This window comes from Psittacula echo (assembly GCF_963264785.1).
Source record: "Psittacula echo genome assembly, chromosome: 19".
NCBI lineage: Eukaryota > Metazoa > Chordata > Aves > Psittaciformes > Psittacidae > Psittacula > Psittacula echo.
This window is the reverse complement of record NC_137755.1, coordinates 1,463,675-1,483,478: the sequence shown is the minus strand read 5'-3', so window position 1 is coordinate 1,483,478 and position 19,804 is coordinate 1,463,675. Positions and strand designations below refer to the sequence as shown.

At 61.3% G+C, this 19,804-nt stretch overlaps 1 protein-coding gene across 3 annotated transcripts; it reads right to left on the bottom strand.

The window, feature by feature from the left end:
- Positions 1-1,810: 1,810 nt before the first annotated feature.
- Positions 1,811-19,261, bottom strand: DCAF11 (DDB1 and CUL4 associated factor 11). Of its 3 annotated transcripts, none has more exons than XM_080631830.1 (14): positions 19,175-19,261; positions 18,783-18,902; positions 17,829-17,914; positions 17,585-17,709; positions 16,230-16,294; positions 16,041-16,141; positions 14,544-14,693; positions 13,074-13,128; positions 11,308-11,434; positions 10,161-10,346; positions 5,956-6,109; positions 3,113-3,268; positions 2,876-2,982; positions 1,811-1,957 (listed from the first exon to the last, which is right to left on the bottom strand). In XM_080631830.1, exons 2-14 carry the CDS (start codon positions 18,893-18,895, stop codon positions 1,874-1,876), a joined length of 1,509 nt encoding a protein of 502 aa, XP_080487956.1. In that variant the 5' UTR covers positions 18,896-18,902; positions 19,175-19,261; the 3' UTR covers positions 1,811-1,873. The 3 variants fall into 3 exon arrangements, with proteins under 3 accessions (XP_080487956.1, XP_080487957.1, XP_080487958.1); XM_080631831.1 differs by having other exon boundaries at positions 19,168-19,240; XM_080631832.1 differs by lacking the exons at positions 17,585-17,709; positions 19,175-19,261 and having other exon boundaries at positions 18,783-18,885.
- Positions 19,262-19,804: the final 543 nt, after the last annotated feature.

The window sequence follows — 19,804 nt, the reverse complement described above, 5'->3', positions numbered from 1 at the left end:
TTCAGCCCCATAGACCCCCATAGCCCCACAACCCCCCAGCCCCATAGACCCCCATAGCCCCACAACCCCCCAGCCCCATAGACCCCCATAGCCCCACAACCCCCCAGCCCCATAGCGCCCCATAGCCCCACAACCCCCCAGCCCCATAGACCCCCATAGCCCCACAACCCCCCAGCCCCATAGCGCCCCATAGCCCCACAACCCCCCAGCCCCATAGCGCCCCATAGCGCCCCATAGCGCCCCATAGACTCACGTCTCCAGCAGGTTATGGGGCGAAGCCAAGATGCTGTGGGGGTCTGCTCGCGCCTTCAGTGTGGGGCCCAGCCCCACAAGTAGCGCCAGGGCCAGAGCATGGGCCCGGGGGAAGAGGGGGGACGCCATGACCGCCGCTGCCCCATAGCACAGCCCATGGATCAGCGCCCCACAGCACCCCATAGCGCCCCAGAGCCGCTCCGTAGGGCCCCAGAGCCGCCCCAGAGCGCCCCATAGCTGCCCCATAGCGCCCCATAGCCGCCCCATAGCGCCCCATAGCCGCCCCATAGCGCCCCATAGCCGCCCCATAGCCCCCTAGAGGCGCCCCATAGGCTTGTGGGTAACAGGTGGCCAAAGGGCACAGGGAGGACGTTGGGGGGGGGCTCAAGGGGGGGAGCGAGGGACGAGGGGGGCCACTTATGGGGTGCTATAGGGGGTGTAGAGAGCCCCATAGGGACCCATAGGGACCCATAGAGACCCATAGGGACCCATAGAGACCCCATAGAGACCCATAGAGACCCCATAGGGACCCCATAGAGCCCCAGAGAGACCCATAGAGCCCCAGAGAGACCCCATAGAGACCCCATAGGGACCCCATAGAGACCCATAGAGACCCCATAGGGACTCCATAGAGCCCCAGAGAGCCCCATAGGGACCCCATAGAGACCCATAGGGACCCCATAGAGACCACATAGGGACCCCATAGAGACCCATAGAGACCCATAGAGACCCATAGGGACCCCATAGAGACCCATAGAGACCCATAGAGACCCATAGGGACCCCATAGAGACCCATAGAGACCCATAGAGACCCATAGGGACCCCATAGAGACCCCATAGAGACCCCATAGAGACCCATAGAGACCCATAGAGACCCATAGAGCCCCATAGGGACCCCATAGAGACCCATAGAGACCCCATAGGGACTCCATAGAGCCCCAGAGAGCCCCATAGGGACCCCATAGAGACCACATAGGGACCCCATAGAGACCCATAGAGACCCATAGAGACCCATAGGGACCCCATAGAGACCCATAGAGACCCATAGAGACCCATAGGGACCCCATAGAGACCCATAGAGACCCATAGAGACCCATAGGGACCCCATAGAGACCCCATAGAGACCCCATAGAGACCCATAGAGACCCATAGAGACCCATAGAGCCCCATAGGGACCCCATAGAGACCCATAGGGACCCATAGGGACCCCATAGAGTCCCCATAGGGACCCACAGACACCCCATAGACACCCCATAGAGACACATACGGACCCATAGACACCCCATAGAGCCCAATAGAGACCCCATAGAGACCCATAGAGACCCATAGAGACCCATAGAGCCCCATAGGGACCCCATAGAGACCCATAGGGACCCATAGGGACCCCATAGAGTCCCCATAGGGACCCACAGACACCCCATAGACACCCCATAGAGACACATACGGACCCATAGACACCCCATAGAGCCCAATAGAGACCCCACAGAGCCCCCATAGAGCCCCATAGAGACCCCATAGAGCCCCATAGAGCCCCATAGAAGGAGGCGAAGGGGCTGACTTGGGGGTCGCAGAGGTTTATTGTGGGTCGCGCGCTCTGGGGCAGGAGGGAAGGGGGCGGAGCTTAGGGGGGGTCCCCCCCCTGGAGCTCCCCCATTGGCTCCTCCTGGGGGTCCTGATAGGTCCAGAGGCGAATGGAGCCGTCCCACTGCGGGGGGAGAGGGGTCAGGGACCCATAGGGACCCATAGGGACCCATAGAGACCCCATAGAGACCCCATAGGGACCCATAGAGACCCCATAGAGACCCATAGGGACCCCATAGGGACCCATAGGGACCCATAGGGACCCATAGAGACCCATAGAGACCCATAGAGATCCCATAGAGACCCCATAGGGACCCATAGAGACCCCATAGAGCCCCATAGGGACCCCATAGGGACCCATAGGGACCCATAGGGACCCATAGAGACCCATAGAGACCCATAGAGACCCCATAGAGACCCCATAGGGACCCATAGAGACCCCATAGAGACCCATAGGGACCCATAGAGACCCCATAGAGACCCATAGAGACCCCATAGAGACCCCATAGAGACCCATAGAGACCCCATAGAGACCCATAGAGACCCCATAGAGAGAGACCCATAGAGACCCCATAGGGACCCCATAGAGACCTCATAGAGACCCATAGAGACCCTCATAGGGACCCCATAGAGACCCATAGAGACCCCATAGAGCCCCATAGAGCCCCATAGAGACCCCATAGAGACCCATAGAGACCCCATAGAGACCCCATAGAGACCCCATAGAGCCCCATAGAGACCCCATAGAGACCCCATAGAGCCCCATAGAGCCCCATAGAGACCCATAGAGACCCATAGAGACCCCATAGAGACCCCATAGAGACCCATAGAGACCCCATAGAGACCCATAGAGACCCCATAGGGACCCATAGAGACCCATAGAGACCCCATAGAGACCCCATAGAGACCCATAGAGACCCATAGAGACCCCATAGAGCCCCCATAGAGACCCATAGAGACCCCATAGAGACCCCATAGAGACCCCATAGAGCCCCATAGCCCCCCCCAGGCCCCGCCCCCTGCCCCCCCAAGCCCCGCCCACCGAGGCGCTGGCGAGGGCGCCGCCCTGCGGGTGCCAGCTGACGTCACGCACGCAGCCGCTGTGATTGGTCAGGCGCCGCACGGGCCTCCCGCTCAGCACGTCGTAAACTGCCAATGGCAGGAGGCGGAGTCACGCCTCCTCGCTCCCCATTGGCCGCCGCCGCCGCCACCACTCCCCCCCCCCCCCCCCCCACCACCACGTGGGCGCGGCCCCCTCCCCATTGGCGGCGGCGCTCACCAATCACGGCCCCCGTGGCGCAGCCCGCGCTCAGGTATTGGCCGCCGCCGTCGCCCGGGGGCGGGGCCAGGCGGCAGCGGAGCAGCGTGTTCAGCACCACGTGGCCGCGGAACGTCATCAGCGAGCTGTCGCCCGGCAACGGCGGTGACGTCAGAGCTTGGGCGGCGGGGGGGGGGGGGGGATGTCAGCGACCCATAGGGACCCATAGGGACCCATAGGGACCCATAGGGACCCATAGGGACCCATAGGGACCCATAGAGACCCATAGGGACCCATAGGGACCCATAGGGACCCATAGGGACCCATAGAGACCCATAGGGACCCATAGGGACCCATAGGGACCCATAGGGACCCATAGGGACCCATAGAGACCCATAGGGACCCATAGGGACCCATAGGGACCCATAGAGACCCATAGGGACCCATAGGGACCCATAGGGACCCCATAGAGACCCATAGAGACCCATAGGGACCCATAGGGACCCATAGGGACCCATAGAGACCCATAGGGACCCATAGGGACCCATAGGGACCCATAGGGACCCCATAGAGACCCCATAGGGACCCATAGGGACCCATAGAGACCCATAGAGACCCCATAGAGACCCCATAGGCACCCATAGAGACCCCATAGAGACCCCATAGGGACCCATAGAGACCCATAGGGACCCATAGGGACCCATAGAGACCCATAGGGACCCATAGAGACCCATAGAGACCCATAGAGACCCCATAGAGACCCATAGGCACCCATAGAGACCCCATAGAGACCCCATAGAGACCCATAGGGACCCATAGAGACCCATAGGGACCCATAGGGACCCATAGAGACCCATAGAGACCCATAGAGACCCATAGAGACCCCATAGAGACCCATAGGGACCCCATAGGGACCCATAGGGACCCATAGGGACCCCATAGGGACCCATAGGGACCCCATAGAGACCCATAGAGACCCATAGAGACCCATAGGGACCCATAGGGACCCATAGAGACCCATACGGACCCATAGGGACCCATAGGGACCCCATAGAGACCCATAGGGACCCATAGAGACCCATAGGGACCCATAGAGACCCCATAGGGACCCATAGGGACCCATAGAGACCCATAGAGACCCCATAGAGACCCCATAGAGACCCCATAGAGACCCATAGAGACCCCATAGAGACCCATAGGCACCCATAGAGACCCCATAGAGACCCCATAGGGACCCATAGAGACCCATAGGGACCCATAGGGACCCATAGAGACCCATAGGGACCCATAGAGACCCATAGAGACCCATAGAGACCCATTGGCACCCATAGAGACCCCATAGAGACCCCATAGGGACCCATAGAGACCCATAGAGACCCATAGGGACCCATAGGGACCCATAGGGACCCATAAAGACCCCATAGGGACCCATAGGGACCCATAGAGACCCATAGAGACCCCATAGAGACCCCATAGAGACCCCATAGAGACCCATAGAGACCCCATAGAGACCCATAGGCACCCATAGAGACCCCATAGAGACCCATAGGGACCCATAGAGACCCATAGGGACCCATAGAGACCCATAGGGACCCATAGGGACCCATAGAGACCCATAGGGACCCATAGAGACCCATAGAGACCCATAGAGACCCCATAGAGACCCATAGGCACCCATAGAGACCCCATAGAGACCCCATAGGGACCCATAGAGACCCATAGAGACCCATAGGGACCCATAGGGACCCATAGAGACCCATAGGGACCCATAGGGACCCATAGAGACCCATAGACACCCATAGGGACCCCATAGAGACCCCATAGAGACTCATAGGGACCCATAGAGACCCCACAGACCCCCCATAGCCCCCCCATAGCTCCCCCATAGACACCCTATAGCCCCCCCAGCTCCCATAGCCCCCCATAGAGCCCCACAGACACCCCATAGCCACCACAAAGCCCCCCATAGACACTGCATAGAGCCCCATAGAGACCCCATAGACACCTTATAGCCCCCCATAGACACTGCATAGAGCCCCATAGAGACCCCATAGACACCTTATAGCCCCCCATAGACCCCCCATAGACCCCCATATCCCCCCCCATAGACCCCCATCGTCCCCCCACAGACCACCCATAGCCCCCCCATAGACCCCCATCGTCCCCCCACAGCCCCCCATAGAGCCCCACAGACCCCCCATAGCCCCCCATAGACCCCCATAGCCCCCCATATCCCCCCCATAGCCCCCCATAGACCCCCATAGCACCCCATATCCCCCCCATAGCCCCCCATAGACCCCCATAGCCCTCCATATCCCCCCATAGCCCCCCATAGACCCCCATAGCCCCCCCATAGACCCCCATAGCCCCCCCATAGACCCCCATATCCCCCCCATAGACCCCCCTAGCCCCCCCATAGACCCCCCATATCCCCCCATAGACCCCCATAGCCCCCCCATAGACCCCCATATCCCCCCCCACAGCCCCCCATAGAGCCCCACAGACCCCCCATAGCCCCCCATATCCCCCCCATAGCGCCCCCTAGCCCCCCCATAGCCCCCCATAGCCCCCCCATAGCCCCCCCATAGCCCCCCATATCCCCCCCATAGACCCCCATAGCCCCCCATATCCCCCCCACAGACCCCCCATATCCCCCCCATATCCCCCCCCACAGACCCCCATATCCCCCCCATAGCCCCCCATATCCCCCCCATAGCCCCCCATAGACCCCCATAGCCCCCCATAGACCCCCATATCCCCCCCATAGCCCCCCATATCCCCCCCATAGCCCCCCATAGACCCCCATAGCCCCCCCATAGACCCCCATATCCACCCCCTAGCGCCCCCTAGCGCCGCCGAGGCACCTCTGCGCGGGGCGCGCTGCCATCGGTAGTCCCAGCTCTGCTGCGCCACCGCCCTGCGCGTGGCCTCGAGGCCGCCGGGCCCCGCCGGGCGCCGCAGGTCCCACAGCTTGGCCGTCTGGTCCTTGGAGTTGGAGACCACGTAGCGCCCGTCGCCCTGCGCCACACGGAGCCATTGGGAGCCATTGAGAGCCATTGGGGCCATTGAGAGCCATTGGGGGCCATTGAGAGCCATTGGGGGCCATTGAGAGCCATTGGGGGCCATTGAGAGCCATTGGGGCCATAGAGAGCCATTGGGGGCCATTGGGTGCCATTGAGAGCCATTGGGGGCCAGTGGGGGCCATTGAGAGCCATTGGGGCCATAGAGAGCCATTGGGGCCATAGAGAGCCATTGGGGGCCATTGGGTGCCATTGAGAGCCATTGGGGCCATAGAGAGCCATTGGGGGCCATTGGGTGCCATTGAGAGCCATTGGGGCCATTGAGAGCCATTGGGGCCATAGAGAGCCATTGGGGGCCATTGAGAGCCATTGGGGCCATTGAGAGCCATTGGGGGCCATTGGGTGCCATTGAGAGCCATTGGGGCCATTGCAAGCCATTGGGGGCCATTGGGTGCCATTGAGAGCCATTGGGGCCATAGAGAGCCATTGGGGCCATTGAGAGCCATTGGGGCCATAGAGAGCCATTGGGGGCCATTGAGAGCCATTGGGAGCCATTGAGAGCCATTGGGGCCATAGAGAGCCATTGGGGCCATAGAGAGCCATTGGGGCCATTGCGAACCATTGGGGGCCATAGAGAGCCATTGGGGCCATAGAGAGCCATTGGGGCCATTGCGAACCATTGGGGGCCATAGAGAGCCATTGGGGCCATTGAGAGCCATTGGGGCCATTGAGAGCCATTGGGGGCCATTGAGAGCCATTGGGGCCATAGAGAGCCATTGGGGCCATAGAGAGCCATTGGGGCCATTGAGAGCCATTGGGGCCATAGAGAACCATTGGGGCCATAGAGAGCCATTGGGGCCATAGAGAGCCATTGGGGCCATTGCGAACCATTGGGGGCCATTGAGAGCCATTGAGAGCCATTGGGGCCATTGGGTGCCATTGAGAGCCATTGGGGCCATTGCGAGCCATTGGGGGCCATTGGGGCCATAGAGAGCCATTGAGAGCCATTGGGGCCATTGAGAGCCATTGGGGCCATTGGGGCCATAGAGAGCCATTGGGGCCATAGAGAGCCATTGGGGGCCATTGAGAGCCATTGGGGCCATTGAGAGCCATTGGGGGCCATTGGGTGCCATTGAGAGCCATTGGGGCCATTGCAAGCCATTGGGGGCCATTGGGTGCCATTGAGAGCCATTGGGGCCATAGAGAGCCATTGGGGCCATTGAGAGCCATTGGGGCCATAGAGAGCCATTGGGGGCCATTGAGAGCCATTGGGAGCCATTGAGAGCCATTGGGGCCATAGAGAGCCATTGGGGCCATAGAGAGCCATTGGGGCCATTGCGAACCATTGGGGGCCATAGAGAGCCATTGGGGCCATAGAGAGCCATTGGGGCCATTGCGAACCATTGGGGCCATAGAGAGCCATTGGGGCCATTGAGAGCCATTGGGGCCATTGAGAGCCATTGGGGGCCATTGAGAGCCATTGGGGCCATAGAGAGCCATTGGGGCCATAGAGAGCCATTGGGGCCATTGAGAGCCATTGGGGCCATAGAGAACCATTGGGGCCATAGAGAGCCATTGGGGCCATAGAGAGCCATTGGGGCCATTGCGAACCATTGGGGGCCATTGAGAGCCATTGGGTGCCATTGAGAGCCATTGGGGCCATTGAGAGCCATTGAGAGCCATTGGGGCCATTGGGTGCCATTGAGAGCCATTGGGGCCATTGCGAGCCATTGGGGGCCATTGGGGCCATAGAGAGCCATTGAGAGCCATTGGGGCCATTGAGAGCCATTGGGGCCATTGGGGCCATAGAGAGCCATTGGGGCCATAGAGAGCCATTGGGGCCATAGAGAGCCATTGGGGCCATTGAGAGCCATTGGGGCCATTGGGGCCATAGAGAGCCATTGGGGCCATAGAGAGCCATTGGGGCCATTGAGAGCCATTGAGGCCATTGAGAGCCATTGAGAGCCATTGGGGCCATTGGGGCCATAGAGAGCCATTGGGGCCATTGCGAACCATTGGGGGCCATTGAGAGCCATTGGGGCCATAGAGAGCCATTGGGGGCCATAGAGAGCCATTGGGGCCATAGAGAGCCATTGGGGCCATAGAGAACCATTGGGGGCCATTGAGAGCCATTGGGGCTATAGAGAGCCATTGGGGCCATTGAGAGCCATTGGGGGCCATAGAGAGCCATTGGGGCCATAGAGAGCCATTGGGGCCATTGAGAGCCATTGGGGGCCATTGAGAGCCATTGGGGCCATAGAGAGCCATTGGGGCCATAGAGAGCCATTGGGGCCATTGAGAGCCATTGGGAGCCATTGAGAGCCATTGGGGCCATAGAGAGCCATTGGGGCCATTGAGAGCCATTGGGGGCCATAGAGAGCCATTGAGGCCATTGAGAGCCATTGGGGGCCATTGAGAGCCATTGGGGCCATAGAGAGCCATTGGGGGCCATTGGGAGCCATAGGGACACATTGGCACCCATAGAGATATTGGGACCCATAGAGAGCCATAGGGACCCATTGAGACACATAGCGACCCATAGGGACCCATTGGCACCCATAGAGACATTGGGACCCATTGGGACCCATAAAGAGGCATTGCGAACCACTGGGAGCCATTGAGGGCCAGTGGGAGCCACTGAGTGCCATTGACCCCCATTGACAGCCCTTGTCCCCATTGACTCCCATTGAACCCACTGAGCGCCATTGAGCACCACTGACTCCCATGGAGCTCCATTGAACCCCATTGAGCACCATTGACTCCCATTGAACCCATTCAATCCCATTGACTCCCATTCACACCCACTGACTCCCACTGAACCCATTCAATCCCATTGACTCCCATTGAGCGCCATTGACTCCCATTGAGCCCCATTCACGCCCATTGACCCCCATTGAACCCATTCACTCCCATTGAGCCCCATTCACACCCATTGACTCCCATTGAACCCACTGAGCGCCATTGAGCACCACTGACTCCCATTGAGCGCCATTGAACCCATTCAAACCCATTGACTCCCATTGAGCCCATTCACTCCCATTGAACCCCATTGAGTGCCATTGACTCCCACTGAACCCATCCAATCCCATTGACTCCCATTGAGCCCATTGACTCCCATTGAGCACCACTGAACCCATTGAGCCCGTTGACTCCCATGGAGCTCCATTGAGCACCATTGAACCCGTTCAATCCCATTGACTCCCACTGACCCCCATTCACTCCCATTGAGCCCGTTGAACCCATTGAGCGCCATTGACCCCCATTGACTCCCATTGACCCCATTCACACCCATTGAGCTCCATTCACACCCATTGACCCCCACTGACTCCCATTGACCCCATTCACTCCGAGCCCCATTCACACCCATTGACCCCCATTGACTCCCATTGACCCCATTCACTCCCACTGAGCCCCATTCACACCCATTGACCCCCACTGAACGTACTGAGCGCCATTGACTCCCATTCACAACCATTGAGCCCCATTCACACCCATTGACCCCCATTCACTCCCATTGACCCCCATTCACTCCTATTGACTCCCATTGGACACATTGAGCGCCATTGACCCCCATTCACACCCATTGACCCCATCCACTCCCATTGAGCCCCATTCACACCCACTGACCCCAATTCACTCCCATTGAGCCCATTCACTCCCATTGACCCCACTGAACCCATTCACTCCCATTGAGCCCATTCACTCCCATTGAACCCCATTCACACCCATTGACCCCACTGAGCCCCATTCACCCCCATTGACCCCATTCACTCCCATTGACCCCACTGAGCCCCATTCACCCCCATTGACCCCCATTCACTCCCATTGACCCCACTGAGCCCCATTCCCTCCCATTGATCCCATTCCCTCCCATTGACCCCCATTCACTCCCATTGACCCCACTGAGCCCCATTCACCCCCATTGACCCCATTCCCTCCCATTGACCCCCATTCCCTCCCATTGACCCCCATTCCCTCCCATTGACCCCCATTCCCTCCCATTGACCCCCATTCCCTCCCATTGCCCCCCACTGCCCCCCATGGCCCACCCGCGGGTGCAGGAAGGTGACGCCGTCGCGGTGCCCCGTGAGCAGCCCCACGGGGCGGGCCCGATCCTGCCCCAGGCAGCGCCGGTCCCAGGCGCGGGTGACGCCGTCGTCCCCCCCCGAGAGCAGGAGCTGCCCCCCCGCGTCCGCCAGCGCCACCGCGTTCACGTCGTCCTCGTGGGCCTCCACCTGCGGGGCAGACCCATAAGTGGGGGGCAGACCCATAGATAGGGCACAGACCCATACATGGGGGGCAGACCCATAAGTGGGGGGCAGACCCATAAGTGGGGGGCAGACCCATAGATAGGGGGTAGACCCATAAGTGGGGGGCAGACCCATAGATGTGGGATAGACCCATAAGTAGGAGATAGACCCATAAAGGGGGGGCAGACCCATAGATGGGGCGCAGACCCATAAGTGTGGGGCAGACCCATAAGTGTGGGACAGACCCATAGATGTGGGACAGACCCATAAGGGTGGGGCAGACCCATAAGTGTGGGACACACCCATAGATGTGGGGCAGACCCATAAGGGTGGGACACACCCATAGATGTGGGGCAGACCCATAAGTGTGGGACACACCCACAGATGTGGGGCAGACCCATAAGTGTGGGGCAGACCCACAGATGTGGGGCAGACCCATAAGTGTGGGACACACCCATAGATGTGGGGCAGACCCATAAGTGTGGGACACACCCACAGATGTGGGGCAGACCCATAAGTGTGGGACACACCCACAGATGTGGGGCAGACCCATAAGTGTGGGACACACCCATAGATGTGGGGCAGACCCATAAGTGTGGGACACACCCACAGATGTGGGGCAGACCCATAAGTGTGGGACAGACCCATAAGTGTGGGACAGACCCATAGATGTGGGGCAGACCCATAAGTGTGGGACACACCCATAGATGTGGGGCAGACCCATAAGTGTGGGACACACCCACAGATGTGGGGCAGACCCATAAGGGTGGGGCAGACCCCCAAAGGTGGCGCAGACCCATAAGCGCGCCTCAAGCCCACAAGCCTCCGGCAACCCCATAGATAACAGAGGCTCAGCTGCCCCACAGAGCCCCTTAACCCCCCCCCCCCCCGCCCCGGTGCGCGGGGCCCAGCCCCACAGCCGCCCCTGCCCCACACGCGCGCTGACCCGGAGCGTGCGGCGCTGCACCTCGCGGTCATAGAGGTAAACGCAGCCGTCGCTGCCGCCCCCCAGCACCTCGCGCCCGTCCGGCCCCACGGCCAACGAGAAGACGGCGAAGCGGCGCTCCTCCGGCCTGCGGGGGGGGGCAATGTGTGGGGCTGGGACCCCACAGGCACCCGGGGGGGGGGGGCCTGGCGGTGGGCACAGAGCCACACAGAGCCCCATAGAACACACAGAGCACCCCATAGAGCCCCATAGAGCCCCATAGAACACATAGAGCACCCCATAGAGCCCCATGGAGCCCCATAGAACACATAGAGCACCCCATAGAGCCCCATGGAGCCCCACAGAACACATAGTGCACCCCATAGAGCCCCATAGAACACACAGAGCACCCCATAGAGCCCCATAGAGCCCCATAGAACACATAGAGCACCCCATAGAGCCCCATGGAGCCCCATAGAACACATAGAGCACCCCATAGAGCCCCATGGAGCCCCATAGAACACACAGAGCACCCCATAGAGCCCCATGGAGCCCCATAGAACACATAGCGCACCCCATAGAGCCCCATGGAGCCCCATAGAACACACAGAGCACCCCATAGAGCCCCATAGAGCCCCATAGAGCCCCATAGAGCCCCATAGAACACATAGAGCACCCCATAGAGCCCCATGGAGCCCCATAGAACACACAGAGCACCCCATAGAGCCCCATAGAGCCCCATAGAGCCCCATAGAACACATAGAGCACCCCATAGAGCCCCATGGAGCCCCATAGAACACATAGCGCACCCCATAGAGCCCCATGGAGCCCCATAGAACACATAGCGCACCCCATAGAGCCCCATGGAGCCCCATAGAACACATAGCGCACCCCATAGAGCCCCATGGAGCCCCATAGAACACATAGCGCACCCCATAGAGCCCCAGAGAGCCCCATAGAACACATAGAGCACCCCATAGAGCCCCATGGAGCCCCATAGAACACATAGAGCACCCCATAGAGCCCCATGGAGCCCCATAGAACACATAGAGCACCCCATAGACCCCCATGGAGCCCCATAGAACACATAGCGCACCCCATAGAGCCCCAGAGAGCCCCATAGAACACATAGAGCACCCCATGGAGCCCCATAGAGCCCCAGAGAGCCCCATAGAACACATAGCGCACCCCATAGAGCCCCAGAGAGCCCCATAGAACACATAGAGCACCCCATAGAGCCCCATGGAGCCCCATAGAACACATAGAGCACCCCATAGAGCCCCATGGAGCCCCATAGAACACATAGCGCACCCCATAGAGCCCCATAGAGCCCCATAGAACACATAGCGCACCCCATAGAGCCCCATGGAGCCCCATAGAACACATAGCGCACCCCATAGAGCCCCATAGAACACATAGCGCACCCCATAGAGCCCCATAGAGCACATAACCCGCCCCATAGAGCCCCATAACCCACCCCATAGAGCCCCATAGCCTGCCCCATAGAGCCCCATAGAACACATAGCGCACCCCATAGAGCCCCATAGAGCACATAACCCGCCCCATAGAGCCCCATAACCCACCCCATAGAGCCCCATAGCCCGCCCCATAGAGCCCCATAGAACACATAGCGCACCCCATAGAGCCCCATAGAGCACTTAACCCGCCCCATAGAGCCCCATAGAGCACATAACACACCCCATAGAGCCCATAACCCACCCCATAGAGCCCCATAGACCCCATAACCCACCCCATAGCCCCCCATAGAGCCCCATAGCCCCCCATACCTCAGGTCCAGGGCCGTGTGGGTGTCTCCGTCCCCATAGATGTCATAGACATGGACTGGGGGGGGGGGGGGGGGGGATAGGGGGCGTGTCCAACACAAGCCACGCCCCCAACCCCTGAAGCCCTGCTCCTATTGGCTGGCCACCCCCTATGACGTCACCACGTCCCCATCCCCCTAAGCCACGCCCCCCCTCCAATAACCTCAATGGGGGGGTCAAGCTCCACTCTCATTGGCTGGAATCTCTCTCTGTGGGGCAGATCCCCCCTCTCTATGGGGCAGCCCCATGGTGGCTATGGGGCAGATCCCCCCTCTCTATGGGTCACCCCCCATGTTGGCTATGGGGCAGCCCCACAGCAGCTCTGGGGCAGATCCCCCCCTCTCTATGGGTCACCCCCCCTCTCTATGGGTCACCCCCCCGCTGGCTATGGGTCAGATCCCCCCTCTCCATGGGGCAGCCCCATAGCGGCCATGGGGCAGTTCCCCCCCTCTCTATGGGGCAGATCCCGCCTCTCTATGGGTCACCCCCCCCTCTCCATGGGGCAGCCCCATAGCGGCCATGGGTCAGATCCCCCCTCTCTATGGGTCAGATCCCCCCTCTCCATGGGTCAGACCCCCCCTCTCCATGGGGCAGCCCCATAGCGGCCCTGGGGCAGACCCCCCCTCTCCATGGGGCAGCCCCATAGCGGCCCTGGGGCAGACCCCCCCCCTCTATGGGGCAGCCCCATAGCAGCCCTGGGGCAGATCCCCCCCTCTCTATGGGTCACCCCCCCCTCTCTATGGGTCACCCCCCCGCTGGCTATGGGTCAGATCCCCCCTCTCCATGGGGCAGCCCCATAGCGGCCATGGGGCAGTTCCCCCCCTCTCTATGGGGCAGATCCCGCCTCTCTATGGGTCACCCCCCCCTCTCCATGGGGCAGCCCCATAGCGGCCCTGGGGCAGATCCCCCCTCTCTATGGGTCAGATCCCCCCTCTCTATGGGTCAGACTCCCCCTCTCTATGGGGCAGCCCCATAGCGGCCCTGGCGCAGATCCCCCCTCTCTATGGGTCAGATCCCCCCTCTCTATGGGTCAGACCCCCCCTCTCCATGGGGCAGCCCCATAGCGGCCCTGGGGCAGACCCCCCCTCTCTATGGGTCAGACCCCCCCTCTCTATGGGGCAGCCCCATAGCGGCCATGGGGCAGACCCCCCCCTCTCTATGGGGCAGCCCCATAGCGACCCCGGCGCAGACCCCCCCCTCTCTATGGGGCAGCCCCATAGCGGCCCTGGGTCAGATCCCCCCTCTCCATGGGTCAGATCCCCCCTCTCTATGGGGCAGCCCCATAGCGGCCCTGGCGCAGACCCCCCTTCTCTATGGGGCAGCCCCATAGCGGCCCTGGGGCAGACCCCCCTTCTCTATGGGGCAGCCCCATAGCGGCCATGGGGCAGACCCCCCCTCTCTATGGGGCAGCCCCATAGCGGCCCTGGGGCAGACCGTAGTTGGACCAGCTGCAGTAGAGGCACTGCGCCGCGTCGGGGCTGAAGGCCACGTCCAGGATGCTCCAGCCGACGTCGCGGGCGCGGGCGGAGCGGAAGGGGCGGAGCCGGGAGCCCTCCCTCGACCAATAGAAGCGCAGGGTGTGGTCTGCGGGGGGCGGGGCCGGCGGCGGGCGGGGGGGTGGTGAGGGGTGCATGCGTAGAGACCCATAGAGACCCATAGAGACCCCACAGCACCCCATAGACACCCCATAGAGCCCCACAGGGACCCCATAGAGCCCCATAGTGCCCCATAGAGACCCCATAGAGAGCCCATAGAGACCCCATAGAGACCCATAGAGACCCCATAGAGACCCCATAGAGACCCATAGAGACCCCATAGAGACCCCATAGAGACCCCATAGAGACCCATAGAGACCCATACAGACCCATAGAGACCCATAGAGCCCCATAGAGACCCCATAGAGACCCATAGAGAGAGACCCATAGGGACCCCACAGCACCCCATAGACACCCCATAGAGCCCCACAGGGACCCCATAGATCCCCATAGTGCCCCATAGGGACCCTATAGAGAACCATAGCGCCCCATAGACACCGCACAGCACCCCATAGAGACCCCATAGAGACCCATAGACACCCCATAGCGCCCCATAGGCACCCCATAGGCACTCCATAGACACCCCATAGACACCCCATAGCCCCCCATAGACACCCCATAGCGCCCCATAGACACCCCATAGCCCCCCATAGACACCCCATAGCACCCCATAGCGCCCCATAGGCACCCCATAGACACCCCATAGCGCCCCATAGACACCCCATAGCCCCCCATAGACACCCCATAGCGCCCCATAGCCACCCCATAGACACCCCATAGCACCCCATAGACACCCCACAGTGCCCCATAGACACCCCATAGACACCCCATAGCCACCCCATAGCGCCCCATAGCCCTCCATGGCCACCCCATAGCCACCCCATAGCCACCCCATAGCGCCCCATAGCGCCCCATAGGCACCCCATAGCGCCCCATAGCCCTCCATGGCCACCCCATAGCCACCCCATAGCCACCCCATAGCGCCCCATAGCGCCCCATAGGCACCCCATAGCCACCCCATAGCGCCCCATAGCCCTCCATGGCCACCCCATAGCCACCCCATAGCGCCCCATAGCGCCCCATAGGCACCCCATAGCCACCCCATAGCGCCCCATAGCCACCCCATAGCCACCCCATAGCACCCCATAGCCACCCCATAGCACCCCATAGCCACCCCATAGCACCCCATAGCCACCCCATAGCGCCCCATAGCCACCCCATAGCACCCCATAGCCACCCCATAGCCACCCCATAGCACCCCATAGCCACCCCATAGCGCCCCATAGCCACCCCATAGCCACCCCATAGCCACCCCATAGCGCCCCATAGCCACCCCATAGCCACCCCATAGCACCCCATAGCCCCCCATAGCCACCCCATAGCGCCCCATAGCCACCTTGGCAAGCCGAGACGAAGAGGGAGCCATCGGGGGAGAAGAGGCCACAAAAAGCCTTTTGGGGGTAGGAGTCAGCGAAGGCCTCGTGATTGGGCAGGAAACTTGGGGGGCAGAGGGGGGGGGGCGGTTATGGGGCGCCCCATAAGTGCCCATTGCACACCCCCCCCCCCCCCCCCCCATAGGACTCACTGGGAGCTGAGCAGGGAGCGCTCCCCATAGGAGAAGCTGCTGTTGCGGCACCGGCCCCACTCGCGCTGCGGGGAGGGAGCGACCCATAGGGACCCATAGAGACCCCATAGAGACCCATAGGGACCCATAGAGACCCCATAGAGACCCATAGGGACCCCATAGAGACCCCATAGAGACCCATAGGGACCCATAGAGACCCCATAGAGACCCATAGGGACCCATAGAGACCCCATAGAGACCCATAGGGACCCATAGAGACCCATAGAGACCCATAGGGACCCATAGAGACCCATAGAGACCCATAGGGACCCATAGAGACCCATAGAGACCCATAGAGACCCCATAGAGACCCCATAGAGACCCATAGGGACCCATAGGGACCCACAGGGACCCATAGAGACCATAGAGACCCATAGGGACCCATAGAGACCCATAGGGACCCATAGAGACCCCATAGAGACCCATAGGGACCCATAGAGACCCCATAGAGACCCATAGGGACCCATAGAGACCCCATAGGGACCCATAGAGACCCCATAGGGACCCATAGAGACCCCATAGAGACCCATAGGGACCCATAGAGACCCCATAGAGACCCATAGGGACCCATAGAGACCCCATAGAGACCCATAGAGACCCCATAGAGACCCATAGGGACCCATAGGGACCCATAGGGACCCATAGAGACCATAGAGACCCCATAGAGACCCCATAGAGACCCACAGGGACCCATAGAGACCCCATAGAGACCCATAGAGACCCCATAGAGACCCATAGAGACCCATAGAGACCACATAGAGACCCATAGGGACCCATAGAGACCCATAGAGACCCATAGAGACCCATAGAGACCCCATAGAGACCCATAGGGACCCATAGAGACCCGTAGGGACCCATAGAGCCCCACTGAGACCCCATAGAGAGAGACCCATAGAGAGAGATCCATAGCCACCCCATAGCCCCCCATAGCCCCCCCATAGACACCCCATAGCCCCCCACAGCCCCCCATAGCCCCCCCATAGCCCCCCATAGACCCCCATAGCCCCCCCATAGACACCCCATAGCCCCCCACAGCCCCCCATAGACCCCCCATAGCCCCCCATAGCCCCCCCATAGCCCCCCATAGACCCCCATATCCCCCCCCCATAGCCCCCCATAGCCCCCCCATAGAGCCCCATAGGGACCCCATAGAGCCCCATAGACCCCCCATAGCCCCCCATAGCCCCCCCATAGAGCCCCATAGGGACCCCCTAGCCCCCCATAGCCCCCCCATAGAGCCCCATAGGGACCCCATAGAGCCCCATAGGGACCCCATAGAGCCCCATAGGGACCCCACAGCCCCCCATGGCCCTCACCTGCCGCAGCAGCCGGGGCAGGTTCTCCTCGGTGGGGCCCGGCCCCGCCCCTTTCCCGCGGGCCAATAGGAGCTGAGCTTTCAGCTCGTGCCCGTCCAGAGCCCGCGTGTCCGGAGGGGGAGGGGCTTAGGGGCGTGACGTCAGAGAGGGGGGCGGGGCCGAGGCCCCTACCCCTCCTCCTCCCTTATAAGGAAAACCCCCTTAAGCCCCGCCCCCTCCCCCCTCAAGCCCCGCCCCCTCCTACCGGGGGCCGTGACGTCAACGCCGCCCCACCCCCAGGGCTCTTCCTCGTCCTCTTCCTCATCCGGGGCATCCCGCTCGGCCCGGCCCCTGTGGGGCAGCCCCATAGAGACCCATAGAGACCCCATAGAGACCCATAGGGACCCATAGAGACCCCATAGGGACCCATAGAGACCCCATAGAGACCCATAGGGACCCATAGAGACCCACAGAGACCCCATAGAGACCCATAGAGACCCCATAGAGACCCACAGAGACCCATAGAGACCCCATAGAGACCCCATAGAGACCCACAGAGACCCATAGAGACCCCATAGAGACCCATAGAGACCCCATAGAGACCCACAGAGACCCATAGAGACCCCATAGAGACCCATAGAGACCCAAAGAGACCCATAGAGACCCATAGAGACCCATAGGGACCCATAGAGACCCCATAGAGACCCACAGAGACCCCATAGAGACCCATAGAGACCCCATAGAGACCCACAGAGACCCATAGAGACCCCATAGAGACCCATAGGGACCCATAGAGACCCATAGAGACCCCATAGAGACCCACAGAGACCCATAGAGACCCCATAGAGACCCATAGAGACCCATAGAGACCCATAGAGACCCACAGAGACCCATAGAGACCCCATAGAGACCCCATAGAGACCCACAGAGACCCCATAGAGACCCATAGGGACCCACAGAGACCCATAGGGAGCCATAGAGACCCATAGAGACCCCATAGAGACCCCATAGAGACCCATAGAGACCCCATAGAGAGCCCATAGGGAGCCATAGAGACCCCATAGAGACCCATAGGGACCCATAGGGACCCCATAGAGACCCCATAGAGACCCATAGAGCCCCATAGAGCCCCATAGGCACCCATAGAGCCCCATAGTGCCCCATAGACACCCATAGACCCCCCCATAGCGCCCCACAGCCCCCCCCGCCCCCCCCTCACCTCCCCAGCAGCAGGGCCAGGACCCGCCTCAGGTCGACGTCATCGTCCTCCTGCCCCTCCCCCCTCTCCTCCTCTTCCGGCCCCGCCCCCCCGCTGCTGCTCTGCGACCCCATTGGCTGCCTGCGGAGGGGAGGGGCGGGGCTTCCGGTTACCGTAGCAACAACACCACCCCCCCCCCCACCCCACCCCCCCGACCCCCCCGACCCCCGTTTCCCGCGCTCCTCAGCCAATCAGAAGCCGAGGGGCTCCGCTTGGCGCCCCCTGCCGCTTCCCGCGCAAACACCCCCCCACCCCCCCCCCCCGCACCCCCGGGCCTCCCCCTCCCCGACCAATCAGGAGCCGGCCCCGCTCCCTCCGCTCCCTCCACCCCCCCCCCCTTGGTTACCGCTGACCAATCAGAGCCCACCGCGCCCGCGCGCGCGCCCGGCCCGGCCGCCGCTCGCTTTGCGTCGCGGAGCGACGCGATGGGGGCGTGGCCACTGGGGGGGGGGGGGGGGGGGCCCGGCGGTGGAACGAGCGCTGATTGGACGAGGGGAGGCCACGTGCGCGGGGCAAAGGGTGGGGGGGGGGAGAGAGAGCGATAAGAGGCGGCTGCTGATTGGTTCTGTAAAGGGGGGGGGGCAGAGAGCGATAAGAGGCGGCTCCTGATTGGTTCTGTAAAGGGGGGGGGCAGAGAGCGATAAGAGGCGGCTGCTGATTGGTTCTGTAAAGGGGGGGGCAGAGAGCGATAAGAGGCGGCTGCTGATTGGTTCTGTAAAGGGGGGGGGCAGAGAGCGATAAGAGGCGGCTCCTGATTGGTTCTGTAAAGGGGGGGGGGCAGAGAGCGATAAGAGGCGGCTCCTGATTGGTTCTGTACAGGGGGGGGCAGAGAGCGATAAGAGGCGGCTGCTGATTGGCTCCATAAAGGGGGTGGGGGGGGGAGAGCGATAAGAGGCGGCTGCTGATTGGCTGTTCAAGGTGCGTCGGCCAGGCGGCTCCTGATTGGCTGACAAAGGTGTAGAGGCTCCTCCTGATTGGCTGCT